Here is a 21,271-nt window from a genome sequence, read left to right as displayed (position 1 = left end):
ACTTGGATGAGTTGGATGTGTGGATGTGGATGCTGGCTGGGAATGTGGATGCCGGTTGGAAATGAACGGCAGTGAGCAATGCGAGATGTTTAACTTACTACGTAAGGAAGGGAATGGGGCCGTGGTGGGGATTCGATGGTGAACTGGGGGTGTAATAGCGTAAGAAACCGTGTCTGCGGGGGGTATATATATATACGCAGTGTATATACGTTGATCGTCGGTAAACGGAAGGGGTTTCAGTTCGGGTTATGTATATGGGCGGATAGCAGGCGTGGTTGTGATAGTGAGGAGAGCGTGGTTGTGGGAAGCGGAAGACGTGTTCAAGGTTGTATATGTCTCGACTTGCGTAACTCCTGGCCGCCACTTGTCGTGAGATGGTGAGTAATAAGGTTCGTTCATGCGTGAGGAAATGAAACTTGACTGAGCTCGGGTTTAGAATCTTGGAACATTGTTGCAAGCGAATGTGAGCGGTATCTAGTAGTGCAGCTAGTTTACCTCCAAACTCCCGTCGTTCACCAATTTTAGCACCCGAACACTCTGCCCATTGTGTTTCCCCTCTAACCCTTTTCCCCTCCGAGCCTCCGTTTCTAGATAAAAGTAATCCAAAACCCGCGAGTGGTATCATGATAAAAGAAAGTCGATCCGCCATGTCTATACATTCCGAGATTTCCCAATCACCCTGCTTTAACCCCTCCGGGCACCGAAGGCCTCCCCCGATGATCCGGTGTTACTGGTAGGAGCAGTAACCCCACCCCCTTCCAGCTCTCCTACCCTTTCTTGCATCCGGGTAGTTGTAATAGCGGTAGCCTGCCCCGACCACAACCCAATTGAACCAGCTCGGGGTGGAGACGAAGGCGGCGGAGGAGAGCCCTCGAGCTCAACCCTTCCCCTCCCCACAGTAGGCTCACTCCCCTGGACTTCGGCCACATTCATGTAGCAGTAAACATCTCCGTCCTCATCCTCCTTCTTAGGGCCTAGCACGGAACTGACGCCGGGCGTCGCACCGTCGACGAGTGTTGTCTGGCCTGTCGTGCTGGTGGTGGCGGTGGTGGTTGTATCCCGCCGGTGGTGGCCTGGTCCCCGCCTGTCCGTATATGACACTGGCAGGTGGAAGGTGGCTGCGTGGTGCGCTGCTGGCAAGGCTGGGCCGAAGTGCGCTGGGAGAGGCGGGAGTGTGGGCTCTCTCATGTGGATGGCGAGGTTGCTGCGGGCATGGCCGTCGTTGTGAGGGTCGTAATAGTTGTCGGTGAGATATGAAGGGGGAGGATGCGATGACGGCGGCGGCGGCGGCGGATGGAGAGGACGACGAGGGCGCCCAGGATGACGGCGAGGATGCTGCCACCTGTGGCTATGCCTGCTATAGCTGGGGTCGCGAGGGTGAGGGTTTGAGAAGAGGAAGGCTGGGAAGAGGATGAGGATGTAGGGAGAATCGGGCTGGCTGTGGTGGTGATTGTGAGGATTGTTGGGGGGTAGGAGGTTATTGTTATGGTGGATGTTATGGTGATGGTTGTTTTGGCGTTGAGGACGCTGCAGAATACAATAGTGTTAGTCGAAATGGTTGAAGGGCGGCGGTAGCGGAGGGCAAGGACGTACCGAGTGTTTGTCTGATACACAGTAGACACAACGGTTGAAGTTGTAGATGCGGTTATTATGATGGAGGATACGCTCGTGACGTCGAATGTCTCGGTGATGTAGTTGGTAATAGTCGGGGTTGGTTCTTCGGCTGCTTGCCGTGGAATAGCGGTAACTTTGTCGGCACCGTGCTGCAGTCCTTTTCTGACAGGTGTCGGCCGACTTACCGTTTCCAACGACCTCGAAGATGCCACCCCATGATTCCTTTTGTTCGGCAGCGGCGACTCAATGGCAGCGGCTCTCTCCCTCTTTGCGACTACTGTGGCCGTCACCCATATGACGTTAGTCTGGGTCGCCGCACTCGAGATAGTGACATCAACAGTCGAGACCGCGGTCGAGGTTTCGATCTGAGCTATGAGGATGGTGGCTCGCTGTGTTGCGATATGTGTGGCGGTCTCAACGACGGTCGATGTGACAGTCACGGTTTCTCTTTCGACTCGTCAACTTCGGCGCATTCTTATCCTAGCGACAAGCTGCACGGCTAGACTTACACAGACAAGAGACACTTGCCCTGAGAGCAAGTCTGGCCGCTAGGACAACAGCCAGATCCGCAGCACACTTTCCCTCTCCCACAGCAGTAGTTCCCATCAACACAGCAGTTACCACAGTCGGAACAGAAGTCCACGTTGTTCCCGAAGCAGTAGTTGGACCCGTTTGACAGACAGTCCCTCCTCCCCACGTCCAGAAGCTGTAGGCCAACCAGAGCCTTCGTTCCGGGAACGGGGTCTGTCCATGCCTTCAAGTAATCGTTCTCTTCACTTGCAAGTACCAGGCTTGTCTCGGAGGTGCAGTCGGCGAGCGATGTCCAGCCCCTACGCGCAGCGAACGCCTCGAAGGCTACGCCAAGAACAGCCAACCGGGCCCAGACAGACGACATATCGGTGCCGGGTCATGATGGAGGGTGAAGTGAAATATGGGCATCATTGGCGACTTGACGTAGTGTGCTGTCGAGGACCGGGCTTCCAGTTATACAGACCGCGTCAGACGACAACAAATCGCCAACCAAGACATGTGGCGGGCCTGGCGCCAACGACATCCTCCAGACCGCCCACAGCCTCAGCCAATAACTACGACGGCAAGTATTCTAGCCGAAGACTAGCCTGATCCTTTGTCCTGACCTCCTCAAACACCGGCACGACAGATATTCGAGACTCGATGCAAGCCCCCGGCATCTGGTGCAGGTCTGTCGCACACACGCGTCACTTGACTGGCTGTCGGGAAGGGCTGTGCTACTGTGTCAACCTCTCAAATGCTTCCTCGGCCATCCTGCCCCGGATCGTGCAGCTCGGGGCCTTGGGCTGAGGTGGATTCGTCGGGCAAAAATCCCGACACCGACGCCGAGTCCTAGAGCGGGTGATTGCTGCATATTGCATGCCGAAGACGGCGGATATCTGAGACGAGGCTAGGCTCTCGAGCGATGCTGTGAGTTTCCATCTCGGCAGGCGCGGCGAGATGTCTGTAGGGTTGAGGCTCTGGATATATCGTCTTCGAAGTGAATTCTGAGGACCTCTCAGTTATTGCTACGAATTTCCCGAGTTTGTTTTTCGATCTCTTTTCTACTTTTCTTCTTCTTTTTTTTCTTGTTATTGGAATCTGGGTAAGTCCAAGCGGTAGTTAGACTCTTTGTGGATGAACGAAGTTGGGTATTTCGTACGGAGCCCTGGCGCCAAGCAAAAGCATAGACCAACAGGCATGTACCCCTCCATCAGCCAGAAATGGCAGAATCGCGCTACACACCAAGCCTCTCTAAGCTTGTACCCGGTACCTTCTTAAGCAAGCCTCCTTGATAAACCCGTCCGAGAAGACCACCGACATGGACATTGACGACATACTCCGGGAAGTCGACCCGACTTTCCATGCCATCCCTCAAGAAAAGCGTGATCTCCAGGAACTAACGCGTGCCTGGGTCGCCGAGAGATCGGCTCCCGAGCTCCTCCAGTACGTAGCAGGCCACCTGAATCCCCTTGACCCTCCCACTTCCCGGCACCTGCTAATCCGGCATGACGCAATTGCAGCTGGCCGGCCGACGGGCTATTCGAGCGCATCAACGACAACATCAAGCGCCAGATCGAAAAGGTCGAGGAGATGACGGGCGACATGGATCCCAAGACCAACTTTGCCCTCATCGTCATCCAGACCGAGCTCGAGCGCTTCAAGTTCCTCGTCCGCAGCTACCTGCGCGCCCGCATCGCGAAGATAGACAGGCACACGCTGCACTATCTCTCAACCGACGACCTGCGTGCCCGCCTGTCCGAGATGGAGCTGGCTTACGCGACCCGCCACCAGGCCCTGCTGCACAACCACTACCTGTCCTCGTTCCTCTCGTCCTTCCCGCCCGCGCTGCAGAACCTGAACGACGCGGCTGGCGGCATCAGCATGATTGAGACGCCCGATCTGGAGTCGGCCGTGTTCATCCGCCTGCTGAAGAATTCCCTTGTCGAGGGGCGCGGCGTAGATACCGACGACTCCACCGTCATGAGGGAGAGCGACATTGTCATCCTGCGCTGGTCGGATGCGAAGCCCCTGGTTGAAGCCGGGAGCGCCGAGCTGGTGTGATTGGGGGAAATCTTGATAGGTACAACACCACTCACGGAGGATATCTGTCGGCTGCAAGGAACTCGCGTGACATCTGTCGCAACGGTTTCGGTGCGTCAACCTGGCCACAACACAGATAAAGCCTGTTGGTTGAACATTCCTGAGAGGACGGGCACAGGACCTCAAGCGTACCGCCCCAGAATGACTAACGGAAAGGGGGGTCCGGGACAGGTGCATGCAAGCCCCTATCTGAATGACCGTTCGGTAACTTCGGTTGAGTGTCTTTACCGCGGCTGAGAGCTCCTACGAGCCCGCCGCTCTCGAAACTCTTGACCGCTCCTTACTGCCGCCACAAACCAGCGCTCAACAGCTTGATGGGGTACTAGAGTGTCGAACGCAACTGCCGCCATAAACGATCGGCTTGTCCGGCATGGGCTACGGCCCAACTGGTCCTGACAGGTGCTGGCCCAAGGGAGACCCGGTTCGGGAACAGACTGGAGCGGAGGTGGAATGAGTGAGAGTGCGTCTACGTTGGCAATTCCAAATTGATTCCTCCTCTAAGATGGGGACTCAGCAACAGCCCTTAACTCACGGGAGACTCTTAGCAAAGTAAACATCGCAGACTTGGCTGATCCGTTCCATATGTCCTCGGAACAAACCAATTCGCGAATGGCATACGTTATGAGGCGTTTTCGGCGGACCCGGATCGGATGTGTAGTTGGAACCGGGCTGGACCCGTTTCCTAGTGGAGTGGAGTCTACAGTGGTCATAGGAGACGCCGATATCGTGGGCCGGCTCGGCTCGGACGCTCGATCGATCGGAGTTGTCATGGTTACCATGGATGGGGCCGCGGGAGGCGGGGATCGGTGGAGCCACAAGCTGCCTCCGCTCGTGTTTATTTTTATCCTGCAAGGCCCATTCGTATTGATGCTGCTGGAAGATTCTGGTCCCACCCTGGTGCGTGATGCCTCGTGGGCAAAACGTTGCTGCTATCTTAGCCAGGCTTTCGTGTCTATTGCGTTCGTGGGTGGATAGTGTAGGTGAGGCTCAAAGTGTTAAGTTAATTGGGATCCGTCCCGCTTAGATAAGAAAAGTGCCGGCGCCCTTGCACGGCTGAAAGAGAATCGGCAGCAAGGGATAGGCCTGTCTAGCTCGCGCCGAGTAGCAAACGTGACCGAGCAGATGGAGCCTAGGTGGCTGGATGAAAAAACGAATTTTCAAGCTGCCCTCGATGATTGGCATAGTGCGCCCGGACGTTGACTCTATGGATCGGCATTGGCAGCTTGTGTGATGTGGAGCTCGGTTTGGATCGTCTCTGCTACTGCTGCTGCTCCCAACCTCGCTCAACGTCGTAGCATTCCGGCGTATACACAGCATCGCCACGTCTGCGATGTCCAGATGACAGCGAACGTTCAGACGTGTACAAACCCATCAGCGTCGCCTCGACTTTTTGGGCACTTGCAAGTCAAGCGAGAGCGTCCCGTCGTTCGCATTCCCCCGGACTAGCGCCTCAGCAAAAGGCCAAGAGACATTGGCTCATGCGCCTTCGGCTCTTTTCCCTGTGGCCAATGACGTTCCCGTCCCAAGACGGCGAGCGCGAAACCAGCAAGGGGTTATCACCCGGCCGAGTTCCCGCCATCTCATATGAGTTGGTCAACAAACCCTAACCGGCCGCCCATTGCGGACTCGCCTTCAACGGCCTTGACCGCTCAGAAGACACCGCCCATGTCCGCACCGGCGCCTCCGTTGACGGGACAATTGCGACAAGAGAGATCCCCAGGTGACCAGGCCCTTGCAACCGATGACATCGACGGGTCATGGGCTACACCAGGGTCGCACGGGCCGACTGAAAACATGCCAAGATGGCTTTTGCCTCGGAAACCAATTACGCGAAACGTCGCATGCTGATTGGTGCCCAGAGTCATCGGGAGCCAAATCGGGCAAATACCGCTGAGGCATTGTCTGTCCGGCCGGCACTGGGGCGTGCCTGCAATTTTACACGGCCGCATGTTTTGCCTCGTCGGTAGAGTCGAGTAGCACTTTGTGTAGCACAAGAAAGATACACTGTAGAGAGGGAGCGCGGCGCCCTATGATGAGAGGAATGAGAGTGGTCGGATGGTTACACCAGGGAAAAAGGGAATTAAAAGTGACAGGGGCTCCTCGCCTCCCCCTTGGCTCCTTTGGCTTGGCTTTTTGCCAGGTTTCCCCGGGGTGGCGCGAATGGACGGGAAACGGAGCATCCCCTCGTGTTTGGAAGTGGGTACAGTATGGGAGGAAAAGCAACCTGAGCAATGCAGGTGGAAGGGTGGAAGGCAGCGGACATTCGCCCAGCTCGCGGATCGCGCCCAAGGGCTGCAGCAAATTCCTGGCTCGGTCTCAGAGGTATTTAGAACGGGCGGCCCGCGTCATGGCGAGGAATTTATTCTCTCCCTCCTTCCCGCTCTGACTCCAGGACTTGTCTCTTCCCGTATCGCTGTCTCTTTTCAACTCTACCCTACACTCGTTCGTTCATCGTGTGTGCACGTGTGTGCGTGTCCGTGTCCGTGTCCGTGTGTACGATACCAACTACACTTAATACTTCTTAATACCGCCAATATGCGCGTCACCTCGATCCTCCTCACCGGCGTCTTCGCCCTCGTCGCGAACGCCCAGTCGACGACCAACCCCTCCCCTCCCACGACGACGGACCCGGCTGCGGCCGAACAGAGCTCCGCTCAGGCTGCTATGATCGCCTGCATTGAAGCCTGCGAGGCCGGTGATGTGGACTGCACCTCCAGGTGCATTGCCGTTCCCAACCCGGACGACGCCCAGGTATGCCGATTCTTTCCACTGCCCTAAAGTCTCTCCCCGTCCGTCCGTCCGTCCGTCTGTCTGTTAGACCGTCCGGCCGGCCGGCCGGCCGGACAACCCCCTCTCCCCTCCGGACCCAACCAAATCCCAACAACCCCCTCCCCACCCTCTCTCCCACTAATGCAAACCTCACCCCACTAACCCCCATATCATAGGTCAATGAGACCAACAACTGCGTGGCGGCCTGCGACCAGGGCGAGGGCACCGAGGCCGACATCCTGGCCTATGGGCAATGCGTCACGGGCTGCATCAACGAGCACTACTTCACCGGGACGGCGGGCGTTCCCCAGCCCACCGGCGGCGCTGGCTCTGGCGGCAACAACAATGACGACGGAGAGAACGACGACACTGATGGCGGTGATGGCGACGATGGCAACGGCACTGACCCGACCGAGACTTCTGGCGAGCAGTCGTCGCCCACCGAGACGGGAGCCCCTCAGGATTCGTCCAACGCCGCTAGTCATATGATGAGCGTGGCCGGGCCCGCGGCTGGCCTGTTCGGCTTCTTGGCTGCCGTTTTGGCGCTCTAAGCTTCTTGTGAGGCTGATTGTCGGCTGAGTGAGTTGGTGTTTAATTGGGTTGGGACTATGTGTTTGGGAATGGAAGGAGATTGGGATTGGGATGGTTCAACCGAAGGGTGTAATGGGACGGATTTGGTTGGATTTATAGCGTTTTGATGTATGTTGTCACTGCTGTGGTGCGTAAAGGTCACGGATAATAGCGTCAGCGATCGAAATGACCGTTTCTGCACACCTTGAGAGTTTGGATCTGGACTTCCATATGGTGAATTGTGTGCTTTTTAACTATGACCTTCGTGGCGTTACTGGCTCGATGTCGGTTATCCAGGGCAGATTGAGCTGCTTCATCTCAACTGCTAGTTGGAACAAATAGTCGAGACTAGAAGCAGGCATTCTCCCATCAGTAGTTTGACACGGTTTCCGGGTGGCAGAGGAAGCCTCACCTCTCGCATTGCGTCTTCGCCTTGTGCACGTTGTCACCCCAAACGTAGACACCGTGCCGCCTTACCAACACGGCATACGTATCGGGATACTTATCCATGGCCTCCTCGAGGAACTCGGTCAGGTCTTCCTCATGCGCCGTGTTCTCGATGACGGGAATGACCAGCGTGTCGTGGTACCCCAGGTTCCCGCTTTTCTCAAAGCCCCTCCCGAAGCCCTTGATCTGCTCGATATTGTTGATGCGGAATTCGCGGTCCCGGCCGGGACCCTGTGTCTCGAGGATCAGCGTTACTAGGACGGCCCAGTGCGAGTGTGTGTGGATGCAGCAACCAGCACGCCGCTTCGTGAAGGCGGCCAGGAACAGCGGCGTGCACTGGCTCGGCTTGTAGTTGGGCGGGCTGCGCAGGTAGACGCGGTTACGCCGGTCGAGCGACTGTGCCTGTGCCGCCAGGGACAAGACGTAGATGTCGGAGGGTTTCATGAGCTCCTTTTGTACGCCTGACGGCGCAATGTAGACAAGATCACTGGTTTCGTGGCCACGGTTAGCACTCCCACAGGGGTTGGAGGAGGGTGGCGCGGAAGCAAGCGGCCAATGGACTACTACGTACTCTTCGCGGATCGAGGCGCCTCCCCCGGTACCAGTTACCCAGCCGAGCGTCCAGAATTTGGCGCAGAGTGATGGGATGAGGTTCGCCGGGTGGTCCGGGTTCTCGGACTGGACGAGGTGGTCGTTGTTGTCGGCCGTCTGGCCGCTTGTTGGCGGGGTCATGGCCCTATCGGCTTTCCGGGTGGTCTAGGGATGCGGCGATGATGCCGGTTCGGGGGTACCCGGCGGCTTCCGTGAAATAGCCCAGGTAGGCAAGTCCCTATTGTTTCAGAGCTTGACCTTGGTAAATCTGCTGCGATTTCTCTGTCGGCAATTTTGACGGAGCGGCAGTATAAAATGGCAAATGAGGCTATTTGGGGCTAAATTGACAAGGAAGCCGCTGGGTTGGTGTTGGTTCGGGAGAGGCTCTCCACTTCGCTGCCGGCCATGCGGGAGTGCATGCGGCCACTTTAGCAGGCTTCCGGCATGTTGCAAAGCTCCACTTTGAAAGACGACACGGGCGGTTGACGATTCACATGCACTCCAACTTGTCCTTCATCTCAGTGTTGTTTGTGTTCCACGTGGTCTCTTCACCTTTGGGGGATGGCCGCCCTAACACACCAAAACAGACAACGGATTCTACTAGTGAAATCCAACGTACACGGGGCGATAGCTGAAGCTTTAAGCAATAGCCGGGAAAGTCGCGCAATAGGTGAGCTTGAAACTCAGCCGTCAATGCAGTCTCAAATCAACGGTCAGAGCCGTCCTCACTTGGAAGCGGACATCCAGCCACTGAGGTTTCGGCTGGCGTGCGGAACAAGGCAGTAGGACGGGTTCTAGGTGGCAAGAAATCTTTCTTTGGTGATTATTAGTAGAGGAGCGCTTTGAGGCCAGCCCTTATGTTGTAGCTTACTCAAAGCGAGGGCGATGCGGTTTGTTGGAGAGGCGCTAGGACAACCCCAGGTCTTCCTCCAGCTTCCGGGACGCGTGCTAGTACCAGCTTACCATTCGATGGGTCGGCCAAAACGGTCAATTTGTGTCGAGGGAGGCCGAGCACCAAGGTGCCAAACCCAGGGGGAGAATTGAACTGTTCTAGACGCATTTTGACTGCGGCGCCCACTGCCAGCCCTGGAGGGGAATGAGCCTGCTGCGGCCTTAGCATTGGATAAAGATGTCGGATTGAGTTAGCGGTTGGACAAAGACTTTGGTTGAGGCTGTCCAATAGAAGGTTCGAAGGTCTTCTACAAGGAGCGCAGGGGCCACTCAAGGAGGCCAGCCCCCCCGGCGCGCCCCCGCAGTCCCGCTGTTACAGCAGCGGAAGCTCAAGCTCAGGATTCTGTTAAAGACACGTTGTCAGAAATCGTCGGCCGAGCTTCAAATTCACCACACCAGCTGCCCTCGCAAGGTTTGGTGGTTTCTCCCTTTTCTTCGAGCTCTGGGAGCGACATCCATTGCCCAACCCCAACCGATCGTCTGTCTCCGTAGGCGATTCTTCCCATTCTTCCATCGACGTTTGTGTTCCTTTTGCACTTTCCATTCCTCAACCCCATCGCTGAGTTGCTCCAGACAGCACTCGGCCATCCAAAATGAGGTTCAACGTCGCTGCCGCTGCTGCCAGCGCAGCGTTCCTCGTCGGTGGCGTGAACGCCGAGGACCAGAAGGTGCTCAAGGACGAGAGCTCCGTCGCCGAGTCCGCGACCAAGGCTGCCCCGGAGCTTCCGACCTTCACTGTGAGTATCGCCCAAGCTCCAATCGCTCTTGGCCCCGATTCGCCAACTCTGCGGGTTGGCATCAGCTATCGTTGAGGTCGCGAATTGCCAATTGTTTGCTGACACGGATGGAATACAGCCGACCAAGCTCAAGGCTCCGTTCCTCGAGCAGTTTACCGATGACTGGGAGAAGCGATGGAAGCCCTCGCACGCCAAGAAGGAGACTCAAGGCGACGAGGAGTGGGCGTACGTCGGCGAGTGGGCCGTTGAGGAGCCTACCGTCTACAAGGGCATGGAGGGCGACAAGGGTCTTGTTATCAAGAATGTCGCTGCCCACCACGCCATCTCGGCCAAGTTCCCCAAGAAGATCGACCCTAAGGGTAAGACCCTGGTGGTTCAATATGAGGTCAAGCTGCAGAGTACGTTCTTCCCCGCCCGCCCGTGCCACCTAATTCCGACACTAACATGTTGCCCTGGCAGATGGCCTCGAGTGCGGTGGCGCCTACATGAAGCTGCTGCGGGATACCAAGGCGCTGCACCAGGACGAGTTTTCGAACACGACTCCGTATGTCATTATGTTCGGTCCCGATAAGTGCGGCCACACCAACAAGGTCCACTTCATCTTCAACCACAAGAACCCCAAGACGGGCGAGTACGAGGAGAAGCACCTCACCTCTCCCCCGACGGCCAAGATCGTCAAGACCACTGAGCTCTACACGCTCATCGTCCACCCCAACAACACCTATGTTATCCAGCAGAACGGCGAGCAGGTCAAGGAGGGCAGCCTCCTTGAGGACTTCAACCCTGCCGTCAACCCTCCCAAGGAGATTGACGACCCCAAGGACAAGAAGCCCGATGACTGGGTTGACGAGGCCCGCATTCCGGACCCCGATGCCAAGAAGCCCGATGACTGGGATGAGGATGCACCGTACGAGATTGTCGATGAGGAGGCCACTCAGCCTGATGACTGGCTTACTGATGAGCCGCTGACGATTCCCGATCCGGAGGCTCAGAAGCCCGAGGACTGGGACGACGAAGAGGATGGCGATTGGATCGCCCCTACCGTCCCCAACCCCAAGTGCGCCGATGTCTCTGGCTGTGGCCCGTGGACCAAGCCCATGAAGAAGAACCCCGACTACAAGGGCAAGTGGACTGCGCCCATGATCGACAACCCGGCCTACAAGGGCGTATGGGCTCCGCGCAAGATCAAGAACCCCAACTACTTTGAGGATAAGAACCCCGCCAACTTTGAGCCCATGGGCGCTGTAAGTTTTCCCGGCTGTGCTTTCGACTTGCATTATCCGTTGCTGACACTCCGTTTAGATTGGCTTCGAGATCTGGACCATGCAGAACAACATCCTCTTCGACAACATCTACATTGGCCACTCGGTCGAGGACGCTCGTAAGCTTGCGGATGAGACCTTCTTCAAGAAGCACCCCATTGAGGAGGCGCTCGAGTCTGCCGACAAGCCCAAGGAAGAGGAGAAGCCTAAGTCGCCCAGCGATCTTAAGTTCCTGGACGACCCCAAGACGTACATCACTGAGAAGCTCGACCTTTTCCTGACCATCGCCAAGAAGGACCCCCTCGAGGCTATCAAATTCGTCCCCGAGATTGCTGGTGGTCTTGCGGCCATCTTCGTCACCGTCGTCGCCGTCCTCTTTGGCCTTATCGGTCTTGGCTCTTCTCCCGCGCCGGCGGCCAAGAAGGTTGCCACTGATGCGAAGGAGAAGGCTAAGGACGTCAAGGATAAGGTCGCCTCGGCCGCCGCCACCGGCGCTGAGGCAGTCAAGTCAGAGGCCACCAAGCGCAACACGCGGAGCCAATCGTAGAGATATGGCACTTCATTCGGGGAGTCCAGACGTCTATTCTGGGGGTAATCGGACACAGACAGCACACTGGTCAACATAGGGTAGTCAATTGGGAATTGTCATGATCCGAGCTGCGTCGGAACCTGGCGCCCGGCTGCTAGGTCCTTTTCTTAGTTATTCTGCTTATTACCTTTGATCCGCGGAGTCCCAAGGCGCATATGTATTCTAGGTACCCAAAATACAGTGGCGTTTAGTATTGGACATGACCATCCTTGCTGTTGGTCATCACGTTTATGTGTCGTGTCCAAACCGATGTTTTGGGTTCTTTCGCGGCGCCCGAGAAACTTGGAATCTCCAATTCCAACCCCCAGACGGTGGGCGGGGGACCCATTGGAGCTTCCCCGCGGGCCCGCGCCGAATTGAGTCGAGCTGATTGGAGCTCGGCAGGAAGCGGCTTTGGGGACAGCGGGGGCATTCCACCTGTCGGCTCTTGTTCCCCGCGCCCGGTCCTTAAAGCGGATGCGCCCCCTGCACTGCGATGTCGCTGGTCGGATAAAGGGAGCTCGCTGCACAGGTGCAACCACCCTGCGGACAAGTCCATAGCTCGGTACTGCTGACTGTGTATACAGGGGGCGAATTCGACCAATTCGGGGTTAATTATAGAGGCCGGTTGTCTGAGCTGCTGCCGAACCCCCAAACCACATTGCTAATTAACCACATCCCATCCGTACCCTACCAGAGCTCCGTCTTCCCGCATCACACAATGCGCCGCCTTGCAACCAGGGCTGCTTCAGTGTCTGCCACCGCCGGTCGCCATACGACATCGTCCAGCTCCCCCAGAGCCGCGCTTTTCGCCTCGTCGGCAAGAATGGCCCCGTCAACCAAGTCGGCCGTCTCGGCAACGGCGGTGAGGAGGTTACATGCCACGGCGCGACATCTACGTCCCGCCGCAGCAGCGGCCGGACTGGCCAGCACAGCGACCAGCTACCCGACCACACACGACAAGATCCAGGAAGTGCGCGACACGCCCTACTTCATCGACAACAAGTTCCTGAACTCGAGCACGACGCAGTTCATCGACCTGCACGACCCGGCCACCAACAATCTCGTCACGCGCGTGCCGCAGAACACGGATGAGGAGCTCAAGGCGGCCGTAGCCTCGGCGCAGAAGGCGTTTGAGTCGTGGCGGACGACCAGCGTGCTACACCGCCAGCAGATCATGTTCAAGTTTGTCGGCCTGATCCGCGAGAACTGGGACCGCCTGGCCGCGAGCATCACGCTCGAGCAGGGCAAGACGTTTGCCGACGCCAAGGGCGACGTGCTCCGCGGTCTGCAGGTCGCCGAGGCGGCGTGCGGTGCGCCCGAGCTGCTCAAGGGGGAGGTGTTGGAGGTGGCCAAGGACATGGAGACGAGGACGTACCGGGAGCCGTTGGGTGTTGTTGCTGCTATCTGCCCGTTTAGTGCGTTTGGCCTTTTTCTGAGTTCTTGTCTCGAAGGCTAAAGGTTGGGATGAAATGCTGACATTTTCCTAGACTTCCCTGCCATGATTCCCCTCTGGTGCATCCCCATCGCCACCGTCACCGGCAATACTCTCATCCTCAAGCCCTCGGAGCGCGATCCCGGCGCGGCCATGATCCTGGCCGAGCTTTGCCAAAAGGCCGGCTTCCCGGACGGCGTCGTAAACATTGTGCACGGCGCCCACCGCACCGTCAACTTCATCCTCGACGAACCCGCCATCAAGGCCGTCAGTTTCGTCGGCGGCAACAAGGCGGGCGAGTACATCTTCGCCCGCGGCTCGGCCAATGGCAAGCGCGTGCAGGCCAACCTCGGCGCCAAGAACCACGCGGCCGTCCTGCCCGACTGCAACAAGAACCACTTCATCAACGCCGTCGTCGGTGCCGCCTTTGGCGCGGCCGGCCAGCGGTGCATGGCCCTCTCGACGCTCGTCATGGTAGGCGAGACGAAGGAGTGGCTCCCGGAGCTCGCCGAGCGGGCCAAATCCCTCCAGGTCAATGGCGGCTTCGAGGAGGGCGCCGACCTGGGCCCCGTCATCAGCCCGCAGAGCAAAGCCCGCATCGAGTCCCTGATCGCGTCGGCCGAGGCCGAGGGCGCCACCATCCTGCTCGACGGGCGCGGCTACAAGCCGCCCAAGTACCCCAACGGCAACTGGGTCGCCCCGACCATCATCACCAACGTGACGCCCCAGATGCAGTGCTACAAGGAGGAGATCTTTGGCCCCGTCCTCGTGTGCCTCAACGTCGACACGCTCGACGAGGCCGTCGACCTGATCAACGCCAACGAGTACGGCAACGGCGTGGCCATCTTCACCCGCAGCGGCCCCACGGCCGAGTCGTTCCGCCGCCGCATCGAGGCCGGCCAGGTCGGCATCAACGTCCCCATCCCCGTGCCCCTCCCCATGTTCAGCTTCACGGGCAACAAGAAGAGCATCGCTGGCGGCGGCGCGAGCACCTTCTACGGCAAGCCCGGCGTCAACTTTTACACGCAGCTCAAGACGGTCACGAGCATGTGGTCGGCGGCGGATGCGATTTCCAAGAAGGCCGATGTGGCTATGCCCACGCATAGTTAAATGGAGGTCGCTGAGTGGGGTTGGGGGGGGGGGAGGGTGTGAGATTGATGGTGACGAATGATGGCTGAGATTGGTTACTCCGGAGTCAAGCTGAGCATGTTTGGGGTGTTTTGCAACATTGGCTGTCGAGTTAGTTATTGGGCAGGTTGACGAATCCAAAATCGGGTTTCATAGGCTTATGTGACTTGTTTACAACGGCCCCTTACCTGCCAAGTCTCTAATGTCTCTTTTAAGGTACCTTGGTGCTCTCGTAGGCCATGTTACCCTACGTAATTTTCGGGGTGGGAACCTGATGAGTTCCCGGACATCAACCGTTGTTCCAGGTCACACCGCGTCATGTGAATGGCTAAGGTCGTTTAAGATCATAAATAATGAAGGTTTTGATGCGGGCACGGAGGTATTACTAGTTTCCCCCACTTATATCAGGATTTACTTCTTCCTCAGAACAGCCATGGCTGCAACAAACACTACCTCCGTTGAAACGACAAGCAGAGTCCAATGTACATGTATTCTTCTCTGGTATTAACCCACAGAGAAGTACTATAGCGTATTCGTACAATGGTTGGCTGCCAGCGAGCCATCCATCCAACATCAAAAGAGCCTCTATCCACAGCTCAAACGAAATCAACGCCACGCCATGCTATGCCATACCAGGCTATGCAAACTACGCAGCCAGAGGCGCGTCTAAACACTTAACCAGAAGAAAAACCGACCAACAATGAATCAATCCAGCGCCTCCCCGCTCAGTATACTCCTCAAGATACCCGCGCCCATGCCTTCGACGGCCTGCTCCATCTCCTTCTCCCCGACACAACACGCCACTCGCTTCTCATCTGCCAGCCCATTCCCCGTGCCACCAAACACGTCCTTTTTCCTCCCCCTCCTGCTGCTCGGCGTGTAAAGCGCGGCAAAGGAGCCCGTCTTGCCATCGACGGGCATGATGAGCGACAGTGTCTCGAGGCTGTCCACCACCTCGCGGAACTCGGAGCTCGACAGGGGGTGGAGAACCGAGTCTTGGGTGCAGAGCAGGCAGTAGGCTTCGAAGAGCGTCTTAATGGTCGGTGCCGAGATCTGTGATTTCGAGGAAGGCGTGCTCGGAGTAGAGAAGGAGGAGGAGGATGAGGAGGAAGATGTTTGCGCTGCTGCGCGGTTCCGTTTCTCGATGGCCATGAGGGAACACAGGGCGGCTTTTTGTTGGAGATTGAGGGTCTTGAGGCGTTGGGTTGGGCCGTTGCTGAATGCGGCGGCGGTGACTTTGCTGAGGTGTGCGATGGTTACGCGGGGAGCCGTCTCGATGGTGAGGGTCTGGAGCGATTTGATGAGGGCGTTTGATATAGATGGCGCGCCGGAAGAGGTTCGCGGGGTGGAGGCGAGGTTGCGGTTCTCGCCGAGAACTTTACGCGTGGGGCTCATTTGCAGTAATTTTTCTTTGACTTCGTTCTCGTGCTTCATCCGCGTTTCGCTCTCGACTAGGTCGATTGCCCGCCGGCAGACCTCAAAGGCTCTGCGCAAGTCGCCGGTTTGGCTCGATACCTTTCGCGAGCAGAGCTCAATAGCGGCGGGGTGGAAGAAAGGGATAAAATCGGGAGCGGCAGAACCTTCGGGCACAAGACTCTTCAGCCGGGTCGTGATGATTGTCTTGACCTGGGGCGCTGTGTACGGCAGAAACGGGAGAAGCTCGGGCTTGAGGTTCCGGGACTTCAGTCTCGGTAGGAACCGGTCGGTAAGGTCCAGCGCGTTGGCGATTCCGACAAGGGTAAGCCGCGAGGCCTTCTGCAGCGACCATTCGAAGACGCGATACAGACTCTCCGGATCCATCGTCAGGATGTGGTCGATCTCGTCCAGCACAACCAGGAACACATCCGAGGTCTTGCTCTTGCGGAGGAAGAGCTTCTCCAGCGTGGCCACAACATCGCTCTCGGACATGTCGGTATCGCCGTCGAGTTGGCCCAACAGGGTGATGTAAAGGTCCTTGGATGATTTGATGCTCATGCAATTGATGTAAGCCTTCCGGACGGAGGCTGACTCTGACGCGACCTTCTCGGTGATCCTGTTCACCATGGCGCTTTTCCCTGTGCCCGGGGGCCCGCTAACGTAGAGACATCCGCTCGGGCGAGCGGTCTTGCACCGTTCCAGGAACTCGTTCATCTGTGCGCGCTCCTCATCACGTCCGATAAGCTCCCCGGGATCTGCGCTGCGCGAGAACAGCTGCCGCGCCTGATGATAGACTGTCTGAAGGGACGCCGGAGTGAGGGGTCTCTGGGGCGTCATCCGCTTCGAGAGTTTGCCGACAGACATGACGCGGTGCCGCGGGGTAGTCGTGCCCTTGGCGAAGACATCGTAGTGGCGGGGGGTCGAGGGGGTGACAGGTGCGATGCTCACTGCGGGACGTGTTAGCAATGCGCTCCCCAATGCATCAGGTGGCATAGGCGTACAGTTCTTGACAGTGGTTGCGATCGAGGACCGTCTCGACAGTGGTTTTGTGGGTGTTGGCTCCTCTGCCTCCCGAGGCTTGCGCGAGGGCCGATGGTTCTCCTGGTTCTCGACATCGTCGCTGATGCTCGGCGTAGAATTCTCGTCGTCCTCAATGGCCTTCTTGGGGGTTCGGCGTGTTCGCTTCGCTGAGAAGTCGGGACCTGGAATGGGCTCTGGGAAATTGTCAGCTGCGGCTTCTCGAGCTGCCTCAAAAGACAGCAGCACTCACCAACTTCTCTGGAGCTTCGTGTTCTCTTTCCCAAGGTCGTGGATGCCATTTTTGTACTCAGACAGCGGCAATTGGTGACAGTGAGGGTTGAGAGAGGAAAGAACGAAGCTGTTTGTGGAGAGACATGGAAGGAGGTGCCTGGGCTGCTTTGAAATGGATGCGTCTCGCGATCCCGGTCATGTTACGCGAGCGCGTTGAAGTGGGCCTCGGATGGCGCGCGGCAGCGCGTTTCAATTAAAACTCGGTGGCTGGGACCCCACATGTGCACAAGCGTATCCCCTGTGGCTTAATTCTCATAAATGGTGTGGCGCTGTGGTGTGTGGCGGGGATTTGGAGGCACCCCACCTTTCTCCGCAACGGCCAGCCCAAGTGGAAGGGGGCGAACTCCGTTTGCCCCAATGTTGCGAGACACCCAAGGCACTGCCCGACGACAGTTACATAGACTAGTTGAGCCACTTGTTTGTTACTCGCAATTCCAGAATCATGCATGATTCAACCTGCCGGTCTCTGAGACTCAGATCGCAGATGTTACAGGCTGCTCGAGATTTGCACGCCATTGTTATTCCCTTATCCTTATCGGCTGAAGCAAGCGTGGGGTGAGTATCGAGTGTAGCAGCCATGGCACCGCCCAACACTCCCGCCGACAATGGTTACAATGCCGCTGTCGAGAACTTTAGAGACGATGAGTACCCCATGTTGCATGGTAAGACGCTACCGCTCCTTTGAGGCTCTGATGGTTGCTAACCGGCACACAGGGTCTGTCTACCTAGACCATGCTGGGACGGCACTATACCCTAGGTCTTTGATGGACAGGTTCGCGCGAGACATGACGCTCAACCTTTTTGGGAACCCACACTCTGCCTCGGCCTCCTCCCAGCTATCCACATCGCGGATAGAAGACATTCGTCTTCGCGTGCTCCGCTTCCTCAACGCCGACCCCGCCGAATTTGACCTTGTGTTCGTGGCAAATGCAACAGCTGGAATCAAACTGGTTGCTGATGCCTTGCGAGCAGCGCCTGGCGGCTTCGACTATGCGTACCACCAAGCGAGCCACACCAGCCTTGTTGGTGTCCGTGAAGAGGCTCGGAATAGTCTCTGCTTTGATGACCGCCAGGTTGAAGAGTGGTTCGCAGGGAGCCCCCCTTTCGAGGGCAGCAATGGAGACCGGACCGTCTTGTTTGCGTATCCGGCGCAGTCAAACATGGACGGCCGAAGGTTCCCCTCAACTTGGGCCGAGAAGCTTCGTGATCTTGGGGGGGGGAAGACGTATACTCTGCTGGATGCGGCAGCGTTGATCTCCTCTTCGCCATTGGACCTTAGTTGCGCTCCTTCTGCCCCCGATTTTACCGTACTTAGCTTTTACAAGATCTTTGGCTTTCCGGATCTGGGCGCGTTAATCGTGAGGCGTGAAGCCGAAGATGCGTTTGATCACAAGAAGTATTTCGGTGGTGGTTCTGTGGACATGGTCGTCTGCCTGAAAGAGCAGTGGTACGCTCCCAAAAGCCAGTTTCTGCACGAGCGTCTCGAAGACGGAACGCTGCCCATCCACAACATAATCGCCCTTGACGCAGCACTGGACGTCCACAGACAATTATTCGGCTCGATGCTGGACGTCGCAGCCCATACATCATTCTTGTCTAGAAGACTGTATCGCGGGCTCGAGTCGTTGCGGCATGGAAACGACGAGCCCGTCTGCACGATCTACTCGCCAGATCCGAAGGCCAGAAGCAGCAGCTGTGGTAGCGGCCCCATTGTGGCCTTCAACATCCGCAACAGCCTGGGTGCCTGGGTGAGCTTGGCAGAAGTCGAAAAGGTCGCTTCATTGAAAGGCTTCCACATACGGACCGGCGGTGTGTGTAATCCTGGCGGCATTGCGTCGGCCCTTGGGCTTGAGCCTTGGGAGATGAAGCAGAACTTCAGCTCGGGTTTCCGGTGCGGGACCGATAACGACATCATAGCAGGGAAGCCAACTGGTGTCATCCGGGCCAGTCTCGGTGCAATGAGTACAGTCTCCGACGTGGACAGCTTCGTAGATTTCGTCGCTGAGTTCTATCGGGATGTCTCGCCGCCAAGGATTACGGAGACAGTACCGCAGCCTCAAGACAAATCTCACCTTTACGTCCACAGCATATCCATATACCCAATCAAGAGCTGCGGCAGGTTTCAGGTACCCTCGGGTGTCGACTGGGAGGTGCGGCCCGAGGGACTGGCCTGGGATAGAGAATGGTGCTTGGTGCACCAGGGCACAGGACAAGCATTGAGCCAAAAGCGATATCCCAACATGGCTCTTATCCGGCCATCTCTCGATTTCAAGCGGGGAGAACTGCGCGTCACATACTCCGGGACGATCCCTAGCGATCTACCTCGGGAGATTCTGATCCCGCTCTCGAAGAATCCGTCCCTTTTCCACCTCTCTGCCTCTCCTCGCTCGAGGGCCTCGCGAGTTTGCGGGGAAGAGATCGTAGCCCAAACATACGCATCCCCAACCATCAACAACTTCTTCTCGTCAGTCCTCGGTGTGTCTTGCCTGCTGGCCCGCTTCCCGCCGGGGGGGCAGGGGAAAAGCATGCGTCATTCCAAAGCCCACCTCCAGAAGCACCAGCTTCCTCTCGTGCCTAGCAACAGCAGCCGAAAAGCCCTCGACATCCCAGGGTCTTTCCCTACCCCGCCCTCGCCCCCAGATTCGGACTCGGAAAGGGCCGTCCCAGTTTCGCGGCGGATCCTGCTCTCGAACGAGAGTCCTATCCTAGCCATTACCCTCGCCAGCGTTGAGGCACTCAACCGGGACATCAAGGGCGCCGGCAAGGCTAAGGAAGTCTCACCTGCTGTGTTCCGAGCCAACATCGTTATTGCATCTTCTGCTACTACCTTTGATCCTACGACGGCGTATGCTGAAGACGCGTGGTCAGCCGTGCGCATCGGCGGTAGGCACGACTTTGAGATGCTGGGCGCGTGCAGGAGATGCCACATGGTCTGTATCGACCAGGAGACGGCCGAGAAGAGCGAGGAGCCATTTGTCACGCTGTCCAAGACGCGGCGGTTTGACGGGAAGGTGTTCTTCGGGGTGCATATGTGTCATAGGGCGAGCGACGAGTTGACGATAGAGGGGCAGTTTCCAACGGTGAGGGTTGGGGATAGGGTGGTGGCTGAGTGGAGGGGCCAGGGGGGCGTGAGTGCGAACGGGGCTTTATAGAGATGTGGTCAAGTACTTATTTGTCTAGTCCCGGGTTGTATACTCCGTAGTGTCTAAATGGCACTAGCAAGTCTACACTAAGGTGTTGTTTTTGTATCTTCGCGCTACGTGGCGGGTGTATGTAGAGTAAGATATGAAGCAATCTGAAACATTCGCGCAGCAGTAGCAAATCACGTAACATGCCCTGCTGCCTCGCGATCAACTTTTGCCATCAGCTCGCGGTAAACTCCGCTGATTTTCTCGCCGCAGACGAAGGAGCTGAAAAATGTATTAGATAATTTTTTCAGTTGTGTTCTCCGTTCTCTTCATGTTTTGTCTTGTACCTAATTCCGCTCTCATACAGTCGCTAGCGAAACCGCCTTCATTTTTTTCACTCCAACGAAATCTAAGCGCACGGACATTTATGCATCTATCCGCTCACACCATGCGTGCTCGCACGCACCGGCGTACTCTGTCCGATTCCCAAATTCAATACTTCCGCTTCCAGCAAGTGACCAGCATAAAGAGGCCACGGAAAAAAAAAAAAAAAAAAAAAAAAAAAAAAAAAAAGCCCAGCCAAAAACAGCTCCCGTCCGCGCATGGGAAGCAAGGCTCCCAACAAGCCAAATCAAATCAAATCAAGAGACGAATTTGGCTTATTTGTCAAGACTTGAGGGTCGATTTGGTTGATTTGGCTTGATTTGTCGGAAGCAAATCAAATATTACCT

General features: G+C 57.0%; 8 protein-coding genes across 8 annotated transcripts; 5 read left to right on the top strand and 3 right to left on the bottom strand.

Annotated features, from left to right (window-relative positions):
* Positions 1-1,184: 1,184 nt before the first annotated feature.
* Positions 1,185-2,509, bottom strand: MFIFM68171_00667 (uncharacterized protein; the record flags this gene model as incomplete). The annotated part of the gene is made up of 3 exons (XM_071056089.1): positions 1,185-1,527; positions 1,594-2,061; positions 2,124-2,509. The coding sequence occupies 3 exons, from the start codon at positions 2,507-2,509 to the stop codon at positions 1,185-1,187; spliced, it is 1,197 nt and encodes a 398-aa protein (XP_070912190.1).
* A 936-nt stretch (positions 2,510-3,445) lies between these two features.
* SLD5 (GINS complex subunit) lies at positions 3,446-4,188 on the top strand (the record flags this gene model as incomplete). Its single annotated transcript, XM_071056088.1, has 2 exons — positions 3,446-3,570; positions 3,648-4,188. 2 exons carry the CDS (start codon positions 3,446-3,448, stop codon positions 4,186-4,188), a joined length of 666 nt encoding a protein of 221 aa, XP_070912189.1.
* Positions 4,189-6,762: 2,574 nt separating this feature from the next.
* Positions 6,763-7,547, top strand: MFIFM68171_00665 (uncharacterized protein; the record flags this gene model as incomplete). The annotated part of the gene is made up of 2 exons (XM_071056087.1): positions 6,763-6,978; positions 7,173-7,547. 2 exons carry the CDS (start codon positions 6,763-6,765, stop codon positions 7,545-7,547), a joined length of 591 nt encoding a protein of 196 aa, XP_070912188.1.
* Positions 7,548-7,820: 273 nt separating this feature from the next.
* MDE1 (Methylthioribulose-1-phosphate dehydratase) lies at positions 7,821-8,745 on the bottom strand (the record flags this gene model as incomplete). The annotated part of the gene is made up of 3 exons (XM_071056086.1): positions 7,821-7,914; positions 7,979-8,500; positions 8,585-8,745. 3 exons carry the CDS (start codon positions 8,743-8,745, stop codon positions 7,821-7,823), a joined length of 777 nt encoding a protein of 258 aa, XP_070912187.1.
* A 1,403-nt stretch (positions 8,746-10,148) lies between these two features.
* MFIFM68171_00663 (uncharacterized protein) lies at positions 10,149-12,101 on the top strand (the record flags this gene model as incomplete). Its single annotated transcript, XM_071056085.1, has 4 exons — positions 10,149-10,292; positions 10,411-10,690; positions 10,752-11,536; positions 11,595-12,101. 4 exons carry the CDS (start codon positions 10,149-10,151, stop codon positions 12,099-12,101), a joined length of 1,716 nt encoding a protein of 571 aa, XP_070912186.1.
* A 742-nt stretch (positions 12,102-12,843) lies between these two features.
* ALD6 (aldehyde dehydrogenase (NADP(+)) ald6) lies at positions 12,844-14,667 on the top strand (the record flags this gene model as incomplete). Its single annotated transcript, XM_071056084.1, has 2 exons — positions 12,844-13,540; positions 13,613-14,667. The coding sequence occupies 2 exons, from the start codon at positions 12,844-12,846 to the stop codon at positions 14,665-14,667; spliced, it is 1,752 nt and encodes a 583-aa protein (XP_070912185.1).
* A 723-nt stretch (positions 14,668-15,390) lies between these two features.
* Positions 15,391-17,420, bottom strand: CDC6 (AAA ATPase; the record flags this gene model as incomplete). The annotated part of the gene is made up of 3 exons (XM_071056083.1): positions 15,391-17,048; positions 17,103-17,315; positions 17,372-17,420. The coding sequence occupies 3 exons, from the start codon at positions 17,418-17,420 to the stop codon at positions 15,391-15,393; spliced, it is 1,920 nt and encodes a 639-aa protein (XP_070912184.1).
* Positions 17,421-17,989: 569 nt separating this feature from the next.
* Positions 17,990-20,564, top strand: MFIFM68171_00660 (uncharacterized protein; the record flags this gene model as incomplete). Its single annotated transcript, XM_071056082.1, has 2 exons — positions 17,990-18,074; positions 18,127-20,564. The coding sequence occupies 2 exons, from the start codon at positions 17,990-17,992 to the stop codon at positions 20,562-20,564; spliced, it is 2,523 nt and encodes an 840-aa protein (XP_070912183.1).
* Between the last annotated feature and the right edge of the window lie 707 nt (positions 20,565-21,271).

The sequence above is a fragment of the Madurella fahalii genome (genome assembly GCF_045866475.1).
Source record: "Madurella fahalii IFM 68171 DNA, scaffold_1, whole genome shotgun sequence".
NCBI lineage: Eukaryota > Fungi > Ascomycota > Sordariomycetes > Sordariales > Madurella > Madurella fahalii.
The sequence above is the reverse complement of the archived record's forward strand: the minus strand, read 5'-3'. Positions and strand labels throughout refer to the sequence as shown.